The 21,982-nt window shown below is 38.3% G+C and overlaps 3 protein-coding genes and 1 non-coding gene across 10 annotated transcripts; 3 read left to right on the top strand and 1 right to left on the bottom strand.

The window, feature by feature from the left end:
• Positions 1–3: 3 nt before the first annotated feature.
• Trnap-agg lies at positions 4–75 on the top strand. The gene has a single exon. It is a non-coding gene; the product is annotated as a tRNA-Pro (tRNA).
• A 108-nt stretch (positions 76–183) lies between these two features.
• LOC5518496 (ras association domain-containing protein 8) lies at positions 184–2,379 on the top strand. The gene has a single exon (XM_032363065.2). The coding sequence runs from the start codon at positions 541–543 to the stop codon at positions 1,903–1,905; it is 1,365 nt and encodes a 454-aa protein (XP_032218956.2). The 5' UTR covers positions 184–540; the 3' UTR covers positions 1,906–2,379.
• Positions 2,380–3,092: 713 nt separating this feature from the next.
• On the top strand, positions 3,093–9,118 carry LOC5518494 (glutaredoxin-3). Of its 3 annotated transcripts, XM_032363132.2 has the most exons (13): positions 3,094–3,228; positions 4,129–4,237; positions 4,712–4,786; positions 5,421–5,537; positions 5,713–5,797; positions 6,309–6,398; positions 6,876–6,958; positions 7,050–7,111; positions 7,195–7,252; positions 7,558–7,616; positions 7,705–7,744; positions 7,883–7,975; positions 8,814–9,118. In XM_032363132.2, exons 1-13 carry the CDS (start codon positions 3,167–3,169, stop codon positions 8,862–8,864), a joined length of 984 nt encoding a protein of 327 aa, XP_032219023.1. In that variant the 5' UTR covers positions 3,094–3,166; the 3' UTR covers positions 8,865–9,118. The 3 variants fall into 3 exon arrangements, with proteins under 3 accessions (XP_032219025.1, XP_032219023.1, XP_032219024.1); XM_032363134.2 differs by lacking the exon at positions 7,195–7,252 and having other exon boundaries at positions 3,093–3,228; XM_032363133.2 differs by lacking the exon at positions 4,712–4,786.
• A 1,721-nt stretch (positions 9,119–10,839) lies between these two features.
• Positions 10,840–21,797, bottom strand: LOC5518419 (poly(U)-binding-splicing factor PUF60). Of its 5 annotated transcripts, XM_032363129.2 has the most exons (13): positions 21,696–21,788; positions 19,380–19,491; positions 18,749–18,812; positions 18,206–18,393; positions 17,665–17,756; positions 16,882–17,002; positions 16,357–16,449; positions 15,037–15,164; positions 14,040–14,356; positions 13,598–13,747; positions 12,674–13,038; positions 11,704–11,893; positions 10,840–11,325 (listed from the first exon to the last, which is right to left on the bottom strand). In XM_032363129.2, the coding sequence occupies exons 2-13, from the start codon at positions 19,389–19,391 to the stop codon at positions 11,216–11,218; spliced, it is 1,830 nt and encodes a 609-aa protein (XP_032219020.2). In that variant the 5' UTR covers positions 19,392–19,491; positions 21,696–21,788; the 3' UTR covers positions 10,840–11,215. The 5 variants fall into 5 exon arrangements, with proteins under 5 accessions (XP_032219020.2, XP_032219019.2, XP_032219017.2 ...); XM_032363128.2 differs by lacking the exon at positions 18,749–18,812 and having other exon boundaries at positions 12,674–13,035; positions 21,696–21,797; XM_032363126.2 differs by lacking the exon at positions 18,749–18,812 and having other exon boundaries at positions 21,696–21,797.
• Between the last annotated feature and the right edge of the window lie 185 nt (positions 21,798–21,982).

Raw genomic sequence — 21,982 nt, forward strand, 5'->3', positions numbered from 1 at the left:
TACGGCCCGATGGTCTAGAGGCATGATTCTCGCTTAGGGTGCGAGAGGTCCCGGGTTCAATTCCCGGTCGGGCCCCATTTTGCATTCAGCATCACCTTTTTTTTTTATTCTTTTTTTTTTTCACAGTTCTACTAATCAAAGAAAAAACAAAATGCCAGCACCTTAAACAATGATTTAGATATGTTATTTTATCTACAATTATTTGCTTCAGTAATTTGTTGATCCGCGCATGCGTATTTTTTTGTATTTACACACGCGACGCAGCGATCAGTTACACTCGACCTGCATCGACGACATAAACTTTAAATTGTATCTGGTTGCGATGGAAGCGAGAGTACGCATTTGGCCGAACAATGTGAAGGAATAACCCTTATGGGAGCAAGCAGTTTGTGTTTGATCAAGAAATAGGAGAAATAACGGTAACCCAATCATCTAAACACAGCGTTTGCCATAGACAACTCCGCATGCCGAGCTACACAGCGTAACGATGGAATCTGTTGTGAGCGTAAGGACTTCTTGCCATGCTGGAGGCTACTCGTCATGAATGAGCTTAGAGTTTGGGTGGATGGTAAAGAAAGGATTATTCGTGGGGTTAGTGATAGTACAACCTGTGAGAGTATTTTGATTGCACTTGCGAAAGCGGCGGGGAAAACTGGTCGGGTAGCCCTCCTGGAGAAATGGCGCGATTTGGAACGAATTTTACCGCGAACCGAAAAGCCAATAAAGTGCTTACAAATGTGGGGGAGCCTGCAAAAAGAAGTTAAATTCTTACTTCGCGATGAAACACCGGACCAATCTGTTTTAGATATTGAAAGGTGTCCAGCAATTGAATTAGTTATAGATAACAAATTATGTGACCCTCACAATCGTTTGGAAGATTACAGGTCCCTCGAGGCCACTGCGTCAAGTCAAGCGAGTAGAATCATTCGCTTGTCACGCGCAAACAACATTCTCGACACTCAACTGGCTTCTTGGTCTGAGCTGGAAGAAGCCTCCCTGTACTCTACTGAAGAGGAAATAAGCGAACACTTGATAAATCAATTGCAGGAAGTTTCTAAAATTCAAAAAGGAGAGCTTGTTTCTCTTGAGACTACCAAGGAACAGTACGAGATTGTCAAGAACTCCCGAGAAAAGTTCATAGCAAATATCGAGGACTTGAGGGAGAAATTGAAGTCTTTAGAAAACCGGATTTCAGATTTAGAATCAACAAGCGAAAAGCTTTACTCCAAACTTCAGAGTTTTAATTTTAGTGGGGGGTTTACCACAAGCTTAGCTCAGCAGGTTGATTCTCCCATTGATGAATTGAAAAATCTTCGAAGAGAAGTAGAAAAACAAACAACTATATCTAACAATCAATCTTCAGAGATCTCAAGCTTTTCACGCTCAGTTGGCGATACAACCCAAATGATTGAGCAAAGAACTAAACAAATTGCTTCTCTTAAAATGGAACTTTCATCACGTGATGCCTATTATGATCTTGACGAAGATTTTCACAGCGTGCGATACGATGACTTCGACGATCCTTTGTTGGACTTCTCAAGAAGTGCAGACAATGATGTCTCGTTAGAGCACTCAGCGGCAACAAAATCGAATAGCAATGGCGATCTAGCAAGTGGAAGCTCTTTCCAAGAAACGTATATTGCATCGCCGCTTTGTAGAATAAATAAAGGAAACTCTATCCTACACAACGGCCTTTCAAGAACTTTAAACGCTAACGCTTTATCTGACACTCGTCTTCCGGAAGTTGGATACGTAGATGTCTCTAAACAAATATACTCGCCTATGGCAGCAATCTCTCAAGCTAGAGACTCATATTCTGATACGTCCAACCGTTTGTTTAAAAACAACAATCTGCCAAATCATTTGGAAGAGTCAGATGGCGAAGAAGAAGGGGTGTTTGTATGATTGATTTAGTCTTTACTCCGAATTAAAATGTTTACATCGTATTTTTATTATTGAAAACATAGAACTTACCCTTTTTTGAAAATATAATTTTCGAAGCAGAAAAAACAGATTAACTAATTTTCAAATAGCATAGATAAGATGTATCTTCTTGTTTGTTCTAATTTTGCCCTCCCACTAAAGAACCCAACCGTGTGTTAGCCAAAAATGACATTTTATAAAGACTTATAGGTACTATTTGATTCAAGAAAAAGAAAAAAAAGTTGATAGAAATTATTTATATATTTTGCAATATTATGGTTTTAAGACAATTAGATAGATATGTAAACTATAAAAATACAATATTTATGTATGCATGGGCAGGCTTCTTTTGAGAGTCTACCAAAATTTATTATATATGTTGAAGATGTGTGTACATACATTTGCAAGCATGAGTGGGAAGTTGATTATGTTGAATTAAAAACATTTCTTTGGTAATTGATTAAAAGAAATTAATTAAAGAAATGTCATGCATCAGGCATTTCACATACATTAGGAGATGGAAGTTGGTCAAACAATTCAGGTGAGATATCATTTTAAGGAGTTCTTGCTTGGTATAAAAAGCACAACTTGAAGTGTTATACATGGTCTCTTGATGGGTCACATCACAGAAAGCTGTCACAATCACACACGGCAGGCCCATAACAGCGGCGTAGGCAGGATTTTTAACAGCAGGGGGGCCAAAAGCTACTTTCAAGGAATTTTCTTCTGTATTTTAGATAATGTCTCATACATTTACTGTATTATTGTCTGCTAAAGGGGGTGGGGGCCTGGGCCCCTAGGCCACCCCCCCTGTTGACGCCCCTGCATAAACAGGATTTTGAGCAGGGGGTTTGTATATCCATTTAGCGCACTGTCTTCTCTTATAAGCTAAATATTTCTAGCTTACAGTGATACTCAGTTTTCTTTCATTTGAGCAGACCTTTCAGTCAAGTGGATGGTTCTTCCAAACCCCTTAACCCCCCCCCTCTCCCCCCTTACAGGTCTGAGCTGCACAGTGATTTCGTTTGCTTATATTTTAGGTTCTGAAATACAATGCCTCAAATTAAAAACCCTCTACCAAAACGTACAATAACCTTCGACTGCAGGAAGGCTTGATTAGCATACAAGATGCAACACATTTTATTAAAAATTAGTTAATTGGTCTACCTGTGTTATCAGATACTCAATGCGCATGTGCTGATTATTGACTTAACGCAGGCTCGTTTTACATGCAATACACAAAATGGCGATACAAGAGGCAAACACTGTCACTGACTTCGACAGGATTCTCTCCAGCTCTTCAAAGTAAGTAACGTCAGCAAATAAACAGATCCCGACAAAGCACTTTCCCTTTTGCAAAACACAATCCACTTTCTAGGGAGCGATGCGTAGAAGATTTGTTTCCTGTGTGCTTCGTAGTTTTCGAATTTTCAATCCCTCATCTAGATTGTGAAAATTATTAAGTTACAATAACAGCGGGATAGAGCGTTGTGGATAGTTGTAGAATTATCGTGAAAAGGACGTGGATGTTTTCCTAATTTTTGTTATTGCATTGTTAAGCGGTCCATCTAATTATGTAGAATAGAAAAAAATATTTAGTGTTTCGGTAAATTATAATATGCGTACTTAAGTTATTTCAGTTGAACGATTGTTATAGGTCAATGCTTGGAGCATTGCACATTATAATTTATGAAATATCTGTGATAGTAAACATGCCCCGATTGGTGTATTTTCATAGGGCTCGATATGACACAGCATAAAATCTTGTAAGGTTTGTTTGGGGAATTCTCAAGCCGATTTTAAGCTAAACCTGTAGTCTTGTGCTCCACTAATCTGCTCTGGAATTCTCCCAAACAAAAACCTTGTTATTACATAGAATGATGAAGGCACACAAAGACTGTTTTGTTTGAGACATTGTGCTATTACCAACATGCGGGCCCCTTGCCATTTACGCAGGTGTTAGACCTTCCTGTGTAGCTGCTTAGACATTAGCAAAAGCTAAATTAAGCGAAAATCTATAGTATGACCGTAAATTGAAGCTTTAAAACCTTATTACACATTATTTTCATGTCACTTGTATTTTAATATATTTTTAATAATATACAGCTAAGCTAAGTTCAATTACACCAGTATAGAGTAACAGTCCTTTATTATTTTAGTGATTCGGCTGTATGGCAAATCAGTAAAGATTTTTTATTGTTTCAGTGTATTGGCTGTAGTGCACTTTTTTGCACCATGGGCCCCACATTGTAACCAAATGAATGATGTACTTGAAGAGCTTGCCAAGGAAAATCCTCATGTAAACTTTATCAAGGTAAGAACTAATCTGTTAACAATCTTAATAGTTTAGCTTTAATGGCTAAATGCTTACATTTGCAGACAGATATTTCAAAATGTTTCTTAAAAACGCATCAATCTGAGAATTTGTCATCTAAAAATTTAACATCTAAAAATGCACGTACATATACCTAGGCTCTACTTCACTTCCAATATGCCTTCTAACGGCTGGATCAATGGGTTATTTACTCAATGGATGCTACACAACTTTTCTTTGCACCTATTCCTGCTATAAAACACTCATGAACATTCAAAAAGACATAATACAGTTAATACATGAGGGTTTAAACATGGTGCAAAAACTGTGTTTCACAACCAAGCTGTGAGCTCACAGAAGTGATCTGGAGATTGAATGCAATATGTGCCTTGAAAAATGACAAACTTTGAGCTCTGAATGGATCATTGAAATAATTTCAATGATTTTAATAATTTTGATAATTAATTTTTCAAGGTTGAAGCTGAAAAACTACCTGAAGTCTCGTATAAAAATAATATAAATGCTGTACCAACTTTATTACTTTTTAAGGTATGTGTGTTTGTAATCAATGTGTATTTGTAATGTCAATGTTTCAAATCAAATTGGTTTAAATTGCAATACTTGGTAAGTCTATGGTTATACACTAAAAATATATACTATATACTCAATACATAGTAGGGTGTGCCATTTTTTCTTTGTGCCAAGAGCAAGTAAAAAACAGAACACACAAGACAGCAACATTCTGTACAATTTATTTAACACTTGCTCATACTTATGAATTTAATAAGTATGAGCAAGTGTTAAATAAATTGGTAAATACTTAATAAAAGCATTCTCGCCAAAACATGCCTGTTTGAGCCTCTTTTTGGTGTAAAACCACAGGCCTCCAAGTATTTTATTTCTAACTGCAAACATTTCTATTGAAACTGACATACCATAAAGACTTGCATTTCAGTAGCCTTGGATGTTAAATAAGAATGCAGCACCAGAAAATATTGTCATTACTACGTGAAATGAACCCCTTTCTTGAATACCTGACATGAATGTTGAAGAAGACAATGTTTAGTTCTATCTGCCCTATACCATAGAAGCAGCTTTGAGGCCCACAAACAATGGCTTTGTGTGTTTTTTTATTGTTTGTTCAAGGATGCATTCACAATGTTTGTTTAAATAAAATTGGCAGAATCAGAAGGTTGTTGATCGGATTGATGGCGCAAATGCACCTGAGCTAACCAAAAAAGTCGAGCACCATGCCAGCATAATACTACCACCAGAACCATGTGAACAGCCCGAGACTCAGGTACACGTTCACCCAAATTATAATATTACCCTTTATTATATCACATTCTAATGTATTTGAGACACACTTTCCCTTTTTTAATATACCATATTCTGCAGTATTTGAGACATGACACACATACCCTTAACATACCAGATTCTACAGTACATGAGACACAAATGTGTTTTCTTTTCAGGATTTGACTTCAAGACTCAAGAAGCTGGTCAATAGCTCACCTTGTATGTTATTCATGAAAGGCACCCCTCAGGAACCCAAATGTGGTGAGTTTGGTTTTGTGGAAGATGGTTTACCCAGGATGAATACGTTATTCATGCAATTATAAAATTAAAATTATTTTTAATAAATAGCTTATTGGATCTAGCAGATATTGAAATTCCAGTACAATCACACAGTCATCCAATCCAGTATTCACTTCCCCTTCTTCCCTTTGTAGATGGATCCACTTTCTCACAAAAGCACAAGGTTTAGTGTTTTGTTTTTACATAAAAAGGAATAAAGCCTCATATTAAAGGATAACCTAACATGCAATCATTAAGTGTCAGACTGTCTGAATGTGAGTACAGTTTATGCTTTTTGTGTATCACATGTTTGAAAAAATGTGACTTTCTTTGTGAGAAAAGAACTTTGTCAAACAAATAAAAGTCAATGCCTAGGCAATGCAGTATGAGGTTTTACAGACAAAGTCTTGAGGAAAAGGAACTTACAATAAATACAGGATGTTGAAACATCAAACATACAATCACTAAGTGATATTTGGTTTCATTTGTCAAGGTTTCAGTCGTCAAGTTGTTGGAATTCTGGCTGGAGTTGGTGCACAGTATAGCACATTTGACATCCTAAAGGATGAGGAAGTCAGACAGGGTAAGTTTTCTTACTTTCCTTGTAGACTTGCCTGCTGCTTAATGTGGTTATCTGCTTTAGTCCCCCTGTCCTACATGAACATTTCGTACTCTTTTGTAATTCTGGCTCCCTTTTTTAGTGAAACATTCCCCCCTCCCCTACTAAAATTAGCTGCATGGCAAATGAAGGCCTGAGAAGGGCAGAAAAAGGTTGAACAGGAGCCAATCACTACGAATATACACCTGTAATGATGGTACTGTGTGTGAGCCTTTTCAGAGATAGTAATTTTTAGAAAATGATGGGTCAATGTGTTCAAATCTTTGACGGCAGAAGGTTTTCTGCAGTAAGGACCATTAGCAGGTGCCCAAAAATAATGCTATGGTCTCTGAGCATGTTTTTGAGAAAGAGTATAAGATGAGACAGTCCTTATTAGGCTAATGACTACTGGTGGTTATTAATTCACAAGTAACGCATAGCTGATTGAATGCCACCATACAGGTCTGAAAAAATACTCTGACTGGCCTACATATCCTCAGCTGTACATAAATGGTGAGCTAGTTGGTGGATTGGACATCATTAAGGTACATTCTAATTGTGTAATTACTGAATGCTGAATAAGTAATTGCTACCTAGCAGAGAAGGACTTTATGCAAAGACTTCTTTTTCTTCCAGGAATTGGCTACCAGCGGTGAGCTGGCATCTATGTTGCCGCCAAAACAGGATCTAAAAACAAGGTGTGTCAAGTACCGTGCTCGATCTAGTCAGCGTGTTCCTTTTGATGACCTAGATAATAGATTGTGTCCTATTTGTTTTGTAGAATTGAAAGTCTACTAAAATCTGTGAATGTTTTGCTGTTTATGAAAGGAAGTCCTGAGGTATTGCCAACAGTGCTTTGCCATGTTGTTTGCTCTTAGAAACGCTGCTTTAACCTATCACCAGCAAATGATAGGGGTGTGAGGATATTTACCCCCCCCCCCCCCCCCCCTAAACCTCACCCCCACCATGCCCCGTGGCAGTAGAGGCAGAATACAAAAAAATCACTGAACGTTGCCTTCTAGAAAATAAAGGGAACAGCTGGAGCTAGGCCCTTTGCCAGACATTTTTAAACCACGTGCAAGCTGAAAATTTGATACATTATTAGCATCACCTGTATTTTTCAAGTCAACATTTTTATTTCTAGAATCCTCGATGTGGGTTTAGTCGACAAATTTGTGAGATTCTTTCGCACTACAGTCAAAGGTAATCATCGATTTATCCGTTAATTTTTACCTTTGACGTCACATTTTGCTAACAACATCATTTTCAAACACTTTATCATCTTTTAAAGGATCAGCTACAAGTCTTTTGATATCCTTGAGGATATTGAGGTAAGCTGATTTTCAGACATAAGAATACTTTAGCATCATAGAATGGCCTTAAATCCCCTAGAAATGTTGCCAATGAGACAAAGGAAATGTTGGCAAATATCTTTGAAGTAAATGCCAATTGCCCCACTCATTTCCTAGGTTCGAGAAGGTCTCAAGAAGTACTCTAATTGGCCGACCTACCCTCAGTTGTACGTCAAGGGGGAGCTTATCGGAGGACTGGACATAGTTAGGGTGAGTGATTATATGGTTGTTAAAGCCGCATTGTCACCAGTTTACTTCCGGTCGATTACGTAGCAATCTCCGATGATTTTTAACGGAAAACGCAAAAAATATTTCAAAATATTGAAAGCAGTGTGTTTATTGAAAGTTTCTTTGAGGATGTGATAGATAATTTAGAGCGGATGACCTGTTAAATATCTCGGATTTTAATAGATTTTTTTGTCCTTTATTGAGGTTTCCGTCGGACCTCCGGAAGTAAACTTATGACAAGGCGGCTTTAAGTCCTGGCCAAACTAGGAGACATGAAGCGTGCGACATGTGTCCTTGTTTCGCCACCTCAAAAATCATTGTAGCGCGCGACAAATCTTGTAGCAGAGACAAAGAAAAGTTTCTCGGATAGTTGAGAAACATTTTGGCACTATATGTTTTTCGTAGCGGCTAAACTAGGAAAAATTAAAGCCGCATTGTCACCAGTTTACTTCCGGAGGTCCTACGGAAACCTCAACCATTAAAAGACAAAAGAATCTATTAAAATCTGAGATATTAAACAGGCCATCCGCTCTAAATTATCAATCACATCCTCAAAGAAACTTTCAATAAACACACTGCTTTCAATATTTTGAAATATTTTTCGCGTTTTCCGTTAAAAATCATCGGATATTGTTACGTAATCGACCGGAAGTAAACTGGTGACAATGCGGCTTTAAGGAGACTGTCGAGACTGTCGTACGTCGAGACTGTCGTACGCGCTACATGTCGCCTAGTTTAGCCAGGCCTTAGCAACGAGTTTCCTCAGTGAAGTGTTAATTAGTTTAAACTTAAAAATACTAATATCTCTTGGTTGCTGTAGGAACTCCATGGGAATGGCGAGTTGGAAGATGCTCTAAAAAGCTCCCAGTAACGACTACAAAATTAGAAAAATATCTGCTATAGGGTCATTTTAGGTAAAGTGGAATATGTTATGTAGCGCGTGAGTTAGGTCTGGACCAGTTATGTATGGGGAATTATTTTTACCTTGAGCAAAAATGGTTACTGTGTGATCCTAAACTTAAAAAAAAAGATGAATTTCGACAACAAGGATAAGCTGAGTGAGTTTCTTACCATACCGCAGTTGTAGGAAGTGAAAAATAAAATATATTTGCGTTGAATTCAAAACTTGTTCCTATTGTAGATGCTCCTGCCATCATTGCTGGGTTAAAACTCTGCATTATCAATCGAACAAATCCGAACAAAACTCTATCGAATTTCAATCTTTGGATTGTTCGCGATTGATTCGGCAATCGAACAAAATCGAACACTAACTTTTCAGTGAGTTCGATTTCCGAACACAATCGAACTCCAAACCAGAGTCATTAGAGTAAGTTTATTTAAAACTGACTCTAATGACACGTTTTAACGCTCTTTCATGAGCTACAAGTTAGATGAGCGATGGCTATAATTGCACCCTAAAAGATACCGAGGTAAAAAAATCTGGGCAATTCCATTTGGATCACCAAGACTCCAAACTTACACCCTAAAAGATACATGATCTCCGTCCGATGGATATAAGGAGTACCACCCCCGGGCTTAGGAAACCTAAATGTTTCCTTGCCCCAAAAGACCATTCTAATTTCATACTCTGAGAGGCAACAAACAACGCCAGTGACAGGAAAGCAACTGGCGTTCTTTCAATCAGTTGCGCGCGCACTGCTTGTTACATTGAATTGACAGCATGAAAACTGAGATCGGAACTTGCAATTGATAAAAAAAAAGTTAGATTACCGAACGTTAGATTGGAAAATATTTTGGGTGATTTCGATTTTGTTCGATTGCCGAACCAATCGCGAATCTATCGAACGATTGAAATTCGATTACCGAACGTTCGATTGATAACGCCGGGGTTAAAAGCGGCTGTGCAATGTTGTGCCGTGTCATTTGAGTGAAACGCAGCCTCGACCTACACCCATTAGAGATTTGTAATCCGTTGTATCCCGACGCCGCATTTTCAAAACATCGATTATTTTTTTGTCTTTTGGGATTTTCTGTTCCGCCAGTCAAATAGCCAGGGAAGTGCACAAAGCAAGACTCTGATTGGCTCAGAATGGTTTTACTGACGGAACAAAAAAAAAAATAATCGTGTTTTGAAAACGCGGGTCGCGATACAACGGATTCGACAGTAAGTGTGTTCGTGAGAGTATGTTCACGTTTTTATCGATGCGTTTCTGTATTTTCACGCTAAAAAATATCTAGTAAGTAAGAACCTTGAAGACCTGCCCGCTGCTAAAATACCTTCTGTCGTATTTTTCGATCTTCAAAGGTGTCCGCTTACGCTTTCCGCTCTAATGGGGATGGCTGAAAGTCCACTACATTATAGGGATTGCTCGATGTAAACCTTTAAAGAAGGCCAATCACGCCGCCACTTTATACCGCACAATGCCAAGTCATTGAAAGAATTCATCCGCTAATTCTAAGAAAATTTAAATCAAATATCGTTAAGTATACTATCAGTCTTCAATCGTAGATTTTGATTTTTTTTTAAATGAACAGTTGTACTTTTAAATGCAAACAAAAAAAGGAGGGTTGAACGACATTCTTTTAGGTGGGCTTACAGTGCGACGCGCGCTACCGTGGCCACCTTGACAGTGAATTAAGCCAACAGGATGCGAGAAACTTGCGTTCTGGTGACACGAACTCAATAAATTTAACAACCTGCGACGTACGAAGAGCTAACACACACAAACAATCATGTTCCTTTTCTTTTAATTCTACAACAGGCACCGTAAATAGGGTGACATATTACGTCAAGTTGGTTGTTCGTGCCTGTTTATTACATTTATGGTTGTTACATTTATGGGTTTTTTTTTTTTTTGGGGGGGGGTATCAAGCCACACATTAAACATCGGGTACCCTTTTATTCGCATTGACAAATTTTACATTATAACTAATGAAGTAACTAGACTCTGCTCGAAATACCCTCCTTGCATTAGAAAAGCACTGTACATGCTAAAAGATTGAACAAGAATGGTTTGTACTGACATGTCTAATAGTTAAAATAGACTGCAATATTAGGCTCGACTTAAGCTGAGGTTTACATCAATTTTCGGATGGAAATCGAGCCTACTGTCATTTGTGTGAACCCATGATGCACTCGTCGTGTTTGTGTTCACAACTGCTAACGCATGTCTATCTGGCCCTCTGATGCACAATGTCGTGGCTATGTTTCAAATAGATCCGGTTTCTTCAAGTGATTCAGCAGATTTGACTAGGTAAATGCTAGCCTGATAAGTCTGCAGACAGGAACTTGTCTTCATTGTAAGCCTCGGCCTTGACTGCTCGCCCGCCAAACCATCGACCATCTAAGTTACTTGTGGCTTTGTCGGTTTCTAGGAGAAGCGCAAAATTGTAATCAGCATAAAATCTTTAGTTGAAAAAAAGACAATATGTATGATAGACAAATAATGCAACTTTTAAAGATTCTTTAGACATACTTTGCCTACTGTATATGTATACAGAATAAATATTCTATTGAAGGTTTAAACCAAATAAATATATGAATTATTCATTAAGCACGGGAAGGGATTTGTAGCTACAGTAGCATATGGTGGGGAACTATATCCATGATACATATCTAAAATCAAAATAAAGTGTTGACCTGCAAGCTGGAATACCGCTAAAGTACAGCCACATTTCACCTGGTTTAATAAGGTGATATAACTGATGAGTGGTCCTTAAGGACCACAGAATCCTACTGTAGCACCTACCATCAGGTGAAGTGAACTCGACAAAGATCTTGACTATGACCTCCGCATCTTCCTCCTCCCCCTGCTTCTCCTTGTAGATGACCACTCGACTGACTGTACCAAACTTGCTGCACTCATCAGTAACCTCATGCTCAAGGTCTTCATCCAGGTCTCCCACGCCCACCATATTACGCAACACCATCACCTTGGACTGAGGGAGGAACAACAAGGGCTATTATTAGTGCTGCTGTATGCAACAACATTACCTTGGACTGACGGAACAACAATTAGGGCTATTATTAGTGCTTTGCAACACCATCACCTTGCTCTGATGTAAAAACAAACAATTAGGGCTATTATTAGTACTACACAACAACATTAGATTTAATGACGGAACAATAATTAGGGCTATTATTAGTACTATGCAACGACATATCGTTGGACTGACGGAACAACAACAACAATTAGGGCTATTATTAGTACTAAACAACAACATTACATTTGACTGACGGAACAACAACAACAATTAGTTATTAGTGCTATGCAACACCATTACCCTGCTCTGATGTAATAAAAACAACAATTAGGGCTTTTATTAGTACTACACAACAACATAAGATTGAATGACGGAACAACAATTAGGGCTATTAATAGTACTACACAACATTACATTGGACTGATGGAACAACATCAACTATTAGGGCTATTATTAGTACTACACAACAACATTACATTGGACTGACGGAACAACAACAACAGTTAGGGCTATTATTAGTGCTATGCAACATTATTACATTTGACTGATGGAACAATAATCAGGGCAATTATTACAGCGCTACACAACACCATCATCTTGGACTGAGGGAGGGACAAAAACAACAAGGGCTATTATTACAGTGGTTAAACGACACCGTCACCTTGCATTGATAGAACAATCAGGATAATTATTACACTGCTACACAAAACTAAGCTAGTTAACGTTTTTTCTTACCTCGCTTTTTCGAGATAGCTTTTGCATCACCATATATCTGGCATTGCTTCCGGAAATAGACATATTTTCCTCATGACTGATGCTACCTCCCTCAGCCATTTTGCGTTGAGTTTCTTCGTCGATCTTTGCCTTAATCTCAGCTTGCTGCTGAGCAATTTCAGAGGCCTGTCGCTGGCTTTGTTGTTCTTGTTGCTGTTGTTGTTGCTGCTGTAGCAGTTCTTGTTGCTGTAGAAGCTGTTGTTGCTGAAGTTGCTGTTGCTGAAGTTGCTGTTGTTGTATCATGGCAGCTGTGGTTGTTACTGGTAGAGCTGCTGTGGTGACGACTGGGGTAGCGATGGGAGTGACAATTGGTGTAGCAGGAGCTACTAAAAAATATTTAACAAAATTTAAATAATTGGGATGTTTTTGGGCAAGTAACAGAGTTTTGGTTGTAGTTCTGCACAGTCCTAGCCCAAAAGTCTGGTAAGCGGGTTTGTGACTTACATGGTTTTCAAATTTTAAATTTCCTTTCTCTAAATTTTCTTTCATTTGTATTAGATCTCAGGCAAGTTATAAAGAGAAGTAAATATATTAAAAAATTGATTCTGCCCAGAAAAAGTCTTAGTAAAGACTAAAGATTGGACAGAGCAAACGCCAATTCTTGGCCAGTTGCACTAGCCGGGGATATTCTCGACCACACCATTGGGTTCCCTCACATTCAACTCTAACCAAATAAAGAGACCCTGCTCTGAAGGCACCTGGTTACAGCCATCACAGTACTGAGGAAAGAAGCCTCCATTTAAATTCTATCCCATTTAATATGGAACCCTTTTAATGTGGGCAGATATGTGGTTTCAAATAGTGTCTTTATCAACAGGATTCTGTGGTATATATACAAATGGACCAATTTGCGGAAAACAACACAGTTCTATAATGTCGTTTTACCTGGTATTAAGCCTGGACTGCCTGTTATGAGAGGCTGGGGCATAACCCCGGCCGCTAGGGAGGTGACAGCAACAGTAGGGAAAGCTACCAAGCCAGCGGATCCAGGCAACATTGATGTTATGACTGTGGTAACTGCAGGGATCGTAATTGCTAAGAGATAAAAAGAAAGACAATTAATGTTCACTGTACAATTTAGAGCACACCATTGCTGGTTTAACTTATAAGGTGTATTCTTGTAAAATCCTTACCCCTGTTCTTTGTGTGTCATTTATCTAAAATGTAGAATCCCCTGTAAAATATGTGTACTCTTTTGCAAACCTATGTGGTGCTCTAGACTAACTTGCTCTCATGAAAGATCACTAGCATTAAAATCATTTGCAGTTTGGATCACAAATTCATCTTGGAGTAAGCTTGTAATGCAAACAACAGCAAATTCACATACGTGCAAGTTCTGGAGGAATGCCTCTCTCCTCTGCCTGAATCTTGGCAGACACTGCAGCTGCTGCTATAGCTGCCGCAGCAGGGAGAGTTCCTGGTGGTGTGGTGTTGATGGCTGCCATTGCAGAGGAAGTGGGTGGGGTGATAGCTCTACCAACCCGCAAGAACTGTCCACCCAAGTCGAACAGATTCATGGAAGCTATGGCATCATTTGCAGACTGCTGGTTCTCGTATTCAATAAAGCCATATCCCTTGTGCTTTCCTGTCATGGGTTCCTTTGATAGCGAGCAGTGAACCACTTTGCCAAATGCTTCAAAAACACTGCAAAAAGGAAAATAATTCAGGCATGAAGTGGAAAGGAAAGGTATTGAAGTTTATCAACACCCAAATTTGATACCACGAGATTCTAAAAACAAAGGGTCTACCACAAATAAATCCTAAAAATAAAAAGAATTCCTAAAGATACTCTAAACTGTCAAGACCCATTCCCCCCCCCCAAAAAAAAAAAAAAATAGATACAAAAGTGTGCATTATATAGCACTTGAATTATGAAGTAATGGTAAGTTAGTAACTTTTTAATGTCCTCCTCTGGCAACTCTGGGTGATGGTAACTCTGAGAAGAGTGTATGAAGTTTTACCAACTGTTTGATGTCATCCTACAGCAAGTTTAAGAAAAGGTGACTATGAGAAAAGTGTATGGTATGTTAACTACCTTTTCATGTCGTCCACAAGCAACTCTGGGTGAAGGTGACTATGAGAACAGTGTGAGGTATGTTACTAACCTTTTGATGTCATCCTCTAACAAGTCTAGGAGAAGGTGACAATGACACGAGTGTGTCTGGGTGGAGGTATCTTTAAGAGTATATGGTTGCGTATGTATGTTACTAACCTTTTGATGTCATCCTCTAACAAGTCTAGGAGAAGGTGACTATGACACGAGTGTACAGTATGATCAAGTCTGGGTGGAGGTATCTTTAAGGTTGCGTATGTATGTTACTAACCTTTTGATGTCATCCTCTAGCAAGTCTGGGTGAACAGAGGCAATGTAAATCCTAGCATATTTCTTGGCTTCTTGCTCAAACTGCTCTATAAGTGGAGCCGCTTGAGGCACATTGCTCGGCCGACCAACCTGTACACAACATTAGTATGAATTAAATTTGCTTTGTCAGATAAATGCAACAGTGGTATTTCATTCATCTGATGTGGCTTGTTTATTATTATCTACTTGTATTCAGATTTTATTGTAATTTTATCTATAATGGCAGCATATCATATGTGACCTGGTACTGTATGTGCTGACCTAAATAAAATTGTTAAAAAAAGGAATAACCTATTTTTTTTTATTTAATCATGCCTTAAACTACTGTATACTGTATAAACCTATAAGGTTGCATTTGGAGAATCTGTGGTTCATGGGCATCAAGTTAAATAAGCCTAAATAAAATACAAATACAGTTTCAAAACTCTTGTCCACCATAACCATTTTGCTACCCTCAATTCTTTTTTATGTTCTTATAAACATTCATATGGCTTTTAGATACAGGGATTCTGCCGTTTTTACTCTACCCATGAACCACTGCGGGTTACAACACATGGATTCTCGAGTGCAACCTTTTTTTGAAATAGGTGTACATATTCAACTTAGAGATCTCATTTTGATTGTATGTCCTCTAATAGCACACAAATGATGTCACAGCTTGAAAAGAACACGGATATAATATGCAGAAACCAGACAGAGTCCAATTGTGTGACCAATAATAAGAGACTTCATCCATAGCCTATTAGGGGGGCAGGGACCACTGATCGATGGTTACATCTTAACCTATGGTTAAATATGGGGAATCATCAGAGATAGAAATCAGCTGGACTGGATACCTGTGGCTCTTCATTCAAAATTTAGAACCTTGTGTGTCGATGCATAAACTGGATCATTTATGACTTTGTGATTGAAATCAGTGTTACGGCAATTCTTTTGGCAAATTTTTGGTAAATTTGATTTATTGAATTGTGTTGAGAATTGTCTACAAAATCTTGTATTTCTCCAGGTTAACCACTGGTTATCTGCTAATTGAAATTTCACTAACAAACTTTAAAGTTTAGAATCACAGTTTAGAATCGACCTTCAAACAACCAGCCAGGGATACAAAAAAAAAATTAAAATCTAATTGTTATAACAAAAGTGATTTAAGTAAACAGCTCAAGCTTTTACTACCAACTATGCTATACCAGGCAGAACTCACATTTTACTACAAATAAGCTCTTTTTTTATCTATAGATTAAACGAAATATAAAGGAACATGCAGAAAAAGTAAAAATTTTACCTTGATATTTCTTCCTCCAAGCAGAACACCATTCATCTGCTCCAAAGCAAGTTGGGCAGCCTCAGGAAGGTCATATTCCACAAAAGCAAAACCCTATAACAAAAACAGTTTCATTAATTAATCAATTAATGGCAAAAAATAATGAGGGATTTTTTGGGTTGATCTTCAAAAAAACAAGTATTAAAAAAAAATACCAATTTCATCAGAAACTTTCAGTAGTTTATATGAGTGATAACAAAAAAAAAACAATAAAATACTAAATGCAGTGCTTCAAAAATTTTTAGTCGAGTTACAATAATTCATCTATCTTAATGTCATACAAGCTAGGTTTGGTGATATTCTATGTTTAATGCATAGTGCTGTGTAGGCACACTCGTTTTGATTGACTTTTGAGTGGAAAAATCGGAAAGAAATGCTTTTAATGACTTTTAATGACTGTGATTTCTTTACTTTGGGGACAGAATTAACTTGTACCTATGAAGTGCACAATTTGAAAAACATGGTACATAGTTGATAGCCCATTACCTTGTGTTTCATATTGAGAGGGTCCCAAGAAAGATCAATCTTATTAATTGGACCAAATGGATGGAAGGCTGTTCTGATATGCTCTTCTCTCAGTTCAAAATTTATACTTCCAACGTACACTCTACAAAATAAATCATACAGGTCTACTATAGAAGCAACCTTCAGTATTTTGCTGTCAATGACTTATGTGAACTGTAAATCACAAAATCAGATATTTTAGTAAAAGACAAACCCTGAATAGTTTATTGGTTGTAACAGCTTGTGGTGTATTTGTTCAACATTGACAAACTAAACTTAAAGCAGCATTCTCACCAGTTTACTTCCGGTGGATAACGTAACAATCCCCGATGATTTTTAACGGAATACGTGAAAAATATTTCAAAATATTGAAAGTTTCTTTGAGGATGTGATTGATAATTTAAAGCGGATGACCTGTTTAATATCTCCGATTTTAATATATTCTTTTGTCTTTTAACGGTTGAGGTTTCCGTCGGACCTCCTGAAGTAAGCAATGCGGCTTTAAGTTGGACATCCATCCTGCTAAAAGAGCCCTTGTAACCCCACCTAACTAGTAGTCTAGAGAGTGCTCAGGAAATCTGGAATCGAGATAAACTAAAACTGGGAAAGAGAGTTTTATCCTGGTTCTAAATCTTCTTGGTGCTATTGTATTTTTACGGGCCAGGACCAATATCCCATGAAACATCTGTTAGGAAAGACAGGCTGTGATATGGTTGATGCTCACAAAAAACTAGACCAGGAACCAAAAGTAAAGTTATCTCTTACCTGCACATAAGAGCCAGTGCTCTCTGTTTTTGTGCTGCTGTCTGCAAGGCATTCATTTGTTGAGCTTGGAGGGCCTGTTGCTTTGCTAGAACCTGAACATATAAAAAAACAACGAACTCTAATTACCTGTTACAATATAGTAGAAGTGACTTGACGTTGTGTCTTCTTTGTATAACTACAGAACAGTTGTCTTCTGTACAGTCTGTACTGTACTGTCCTTGTTTTAACAACCCAACATTTTAAAGCAAAACCAAGTATTATGTCAAATGGCATATGCACCCCATAGAGAACTCAACTACGCTGGGTACTGTAAGGACCCTGAATCCAGTTCCAGAAGTTTTACTCTCAGAAGAAAAAGAGAAATGCATTAGAGGTAAAAATCTTAATTATTTACTTTTAGCAACATATGTTAAACAGTCAATGGATAATTACATTTACCTGTGGGGGGGGGGGGGGGGTATTCATTAGATAGGAGGCATTCTTTAGATATGGGGCATTTATTTGATTCATAGTATCAATTTTCATTCAGCAATCAATTCACCTGTTGTACAGACTGCTCCATGGCGTATCGCTTGGCTCGTTTGAGCAGCTCTTCTTGAATAATTGTCAAGGAAGGAAGAGCTCTTTTGCTTTCTGTGGCACGCGGCTGTATACCCCCGGCGGCTGGTCCGATGAGTAGCGTCCCCTTGGTTCCATCATCCGGGGTCTGTTCCTCCATCTCCATATCTCCTGTAGACCGCAGAAAGATATTAACACCTGCAACAGGGGAATAACACCCTATTGTATGTGCATAGTAACTTAGGTTATGTGGATTGCAGACCAAGAGGAATGCTCTCTGTTTTGTTTTTAGGTATAACCCTAACCCTAAAATTCTTTAACAAGATACACAAGGTCTATCACCAAAAACCATTCTACAAAGTGTGAAAAAAAAACTGCAGAATAACACAATGTCTAAACTGTCTGCATAATTATGTGAAACTACTGCCTTCAGTCAATAGGTAATTTGCCATAATCTGTTTAATTATATGTCACCACTGCGTTAAGGTGAATTATGATAAACTGTTTACCACAGGTAGGGACTCACTCCTTCTGCCATGTACTGAGCAAGCGCATGTGCGGACAGGCACACATGCAGGCTCTAACATCAACTTTTATTGTTTGTCCGGATGTACATAAAGAGAAAAACAGAGAAAGAAAAAAGAAAGGAAAAAACATGTTATCATTTGCTGAATCTCACTGAACACTGTACTTTTACTTGTTTTTGTTGAGAACATGTTCATGTGGCAAAGCCATGTGGGTATGGCCTTGCAGATATTTGGCCATGGCGAGAAAAACACAACTTTGCAAGGGCAAGTGGAGCTAACTCATAACTACCCACATGGCTGCATGTTTTTATATGACTGAGGGGCAAATAATACAAAGAACCAATAATTGATGGTGTAATTTGGCAGTTGTTCCCATTGAAGGTGAGGTTTCCTTGGCTGTTGTTGGCTGGTGATGACTAGGATGTCCTGACAAGACACTCACAGAAACACAAACTCTAGTCAGCTACTAGCTCAAACACAATCAACAATAATGATCCAACAGTACTTAATACGCCATTGTTAGTAGGTAAGTGATGCCACAACTGGCCTTGTTGTTGATTGTCATTCAAATGTGAAACTGCCATCAAGCACTGTAAAACAAACAGGTTTATACTTCTATTTTGAATTTACCTGGGCCAACATCAAATCCCCGTTTCCTCCTCTTTCTCTGTCCTCCTTCTGTGTTGCTATTGATCTCTACCGAGGCGGGTTCTGCTGGTTTCTCTTCACCCAAATCCATCACCTTCAAATAAATGGGTAAAAGCTATAATCAGACACATGTTGCAGTTGCATGAAGCAGGCCAAAAAGGATGCATGAGATCGCTGAATAAGATGGTGCTGAATTATTGGCATAAACCTCACTAGCAGTCAGGGACCTCAAAGCCCAAATCATGCACCTATGGACACACTATGGCCATGCACATACAAGAACTTCTCATGAATTTTTGCTAACATGGCTACTTTTCTTAACTCTTTCACAACTGAAGCCTAATGTGTGTCACATCCTGCTGTTCCTGGGGACTAATTAGCATTCCCCACTAATTTACACACCAAAATATAACATGCATGCTCTGTAGGTTTTGAAGGCAGATTGTAAAGAATAAAGCACAGAAACAAGTAGTGAACCGAAATATTTTCATTTTCACCCATCTTGTTAAGAGCTACATTAGACTGAATTTTCAAATTAATTCAAAAATTCAAATTTCACGCCATTTCTCTATAGTTCATCAGAAACTGAACATCAGAAAGTGCTATTTACAAGATAGTTATAAATCTCAAACACAATATATTGTTAGCGTATATATTGTCAATAGTATGAGACATATTGCCACAAGAATGATGATAGAAAAAAGTCTAGAATCCATGGACAATATTCATGCTCTGTGGAACTCTTGGTGACAAGGCGCTTGTGTTACCCGCCCAAACCGATCACAAATACGACTTCGTTCAGGACAAGTAATGATATAATTCTTCTTTTCAAGTTTTACAACCAAACCGCACTAAATCTAGTCTCAACCGCCCCCTAGGTGCCGCCCAGGCTCAGATTACATTACCCAATCATTTCCGAGTCACATGCATTTCCGAAACTTCACACTATCCCCTGCTTTAAGAACTAGCACTATGTTTGTGAGCTGCATTTTTTGTCCACTTTCGTAGTTGTCCAAGTCTTCTGTGATGCCAAGTGGGGTGATCAGTCCCATCGCAGCCATCCTACTAACTATCGACTATCGTTCGACCAGTGGAACTGATGTAGTTACACCTTTACTTGTTCGTGCCAAGTACACTCTTTACAAACTTGCCTGAATTTTCTTGTAGTTATGATAACAAAGTGTAAATATTGAGCGATTTTTTCAAAGCGTTTTTTTTGGAATTACATCCTGGATGCCAATGTTTCCAAAAAAGTGAGTCTGTCGACCAGTAGAGCGCTTGTTGGGGCAACGGATTGATTCCCTTAACGAGGGCTACCCCAAGAAACCTTCGTATTTCGTCCAGCACAACGTCTTCCCACTTCGCGAGCTTGGCTACCTTCTCTGCATCTATTTTGGCATTTTTACTGATAGATAGATATGTTTATTGAAACCTTTGGCAGTTCATTTACAATCAACAGAATAAGAGGCATCAGTCAGAACACATAGAATTTGATTGGTTAATATCTATAGAACAACAGCCCATGTGGTTTTTATTAGCTTTTATTCCCTAGGGAGAGAGGGGAGGATTGTTTTGAACTCAATGCAAATCGACCTTTTTTTGCCCCCGCAGGAATAATGTGACATTTTCGCTTGGCCCCTTTTGGCCCCCTCAGTAGTGAAAGGGTTAATTAAAGTACACTGATTTCGAAAAAATCCATGTGGGCAAACCCAATTCCTGTGTTAAGTGTAAACTGTCATCAAAAATGACATATTCCAATCAAGCCTCGAGTCATAAGTCCAAATTATTTTGAACTGAGTCAAGTTTGTTGTCTCGTGGTTGCAGAAAAAAACACATCCTTTTGCCTTATTGAAACGAGGCTTAGAAACTTATATAATATCAGCAAATTAAGATACCGAAGAATCAAGCTCGGAAAATTCGGAACACTAGCTAGACTACAGTAGAGAACACCATTTAGACAAGAAAATCACTGCATTGCCCTCGCGACAACTCTCGTATAAATCGAATCGGATAAGTCTCCGTCTACTAAGAAAAAAACGTGCTTTCTATAACCCAAGTACCACTAGTCTTTGAAAAAAAAGACTTGATCTTTTCTCCGTGATTTAACAAGGGTTGAAAAAGAATAATAACGAGTTGCTGAAAACTTTTATTCAGAAAATCTTAAAGAAAGTTCACGGCATGTTTATGGCAATATTTGCTGCCGTTTTGTTAATAAAGTACGATAATTTTATAATCTTTCAAAATATCAATACAAAGCCGGTTCCTCTTGATTATTTTCTGAAGTAAATGGGTACATACCTCGCCGTTTTGCTGATTTTCTCCTAGATGATTTGCCAAAGATAACGATTCAACAGCCGCCATTTTTTTCTTCTTGGCGTGTTTGAGAGCCTGTGTAGAATTCTGGGATATATGACCTTACGGGCTATTTGATTGGTTAGAAGGGACACCTGCTATTGATTATATATTCGAGAACATGATTGGCTAAGCAAAGAGGCCGAGTACATAATTTCCCTCACCTAAATAGCCAAGTAGAGGCGGCAATCATCTTTCCAGGACGGAGCAGTGTTTGAATCGGGATTCTTCGA

Source organism: Nematostella vectensis, chromosome 6 (genome assembly GCF_932526225.1).
Source record: "Nematostella vectensis chromosome 6, jaNemVect1.1, whole genome shotgun sequence".
NCBI lineage: Eukaryota > Metazoa > Cnidaria > Anthozoa > Actiniaria > Edwardsiidae > Nematostella > Nematostella vectensis.

What these genes read in the sequence shown, in the direction of transcription:
- LOC5518419 (XM_032363126.2), bottom strand. Translation starts at nt 21,758, where the DNA reads ATGGCGGCTGTTGAATCGTTATCTTTGGCAAATCATCTAGGAGAAAAT. An exon ending in GCACTGGCTCTTATGTGCAG is followed by an intron (nt 17,003 to 17,664) that starts GTAAGAGATAAC and finishes TTTATTTTGTAG; the next exon opens with AGTGTACGTTGGAAGTATAA. An exon ending in CAGTCCAGGCTTAATACCAG is followed by an intron (nt 13,039 to 13,597) that starts GTAAAACGACAT and finishes AATATTTTTTAG; the next exon opens with TAGCTCCTGCTACACCAATT.
- LOC5518494 (XM_032363132.2), top strand. Translation starts at nt 3,167, where the DNA reads ATGGCGATACAAGAGGCAAACACTGTCACTGACTTCGACAGGATTCTC. An exon ending in ATTCTCTCCAGCTCTTCAAA is followed by an intron (nt 3,229 to 4,128) that starts GTAAGTAACGTC and finishes TTATTGTTTCAG; the next exon opens with TGTATTGGCTGTAGTGCACT. An exon ending in CTTTCGCACTACAGTCAAAG is followed by an intron (nt 7,617 to 7,704) that starts GTAATCATCGAT and finishes CATCTTTTAAAG; the next exon opens with GATCAGCTACAAGTCTTTTG.
- LOC5518496 (XM_032363065.2), top strand. Translation starts at nt 541, where the DNA reads ATGAATGAGCTTAGAGTTTGGGTGGATGGTAAAGAAAGGATTATTCGT.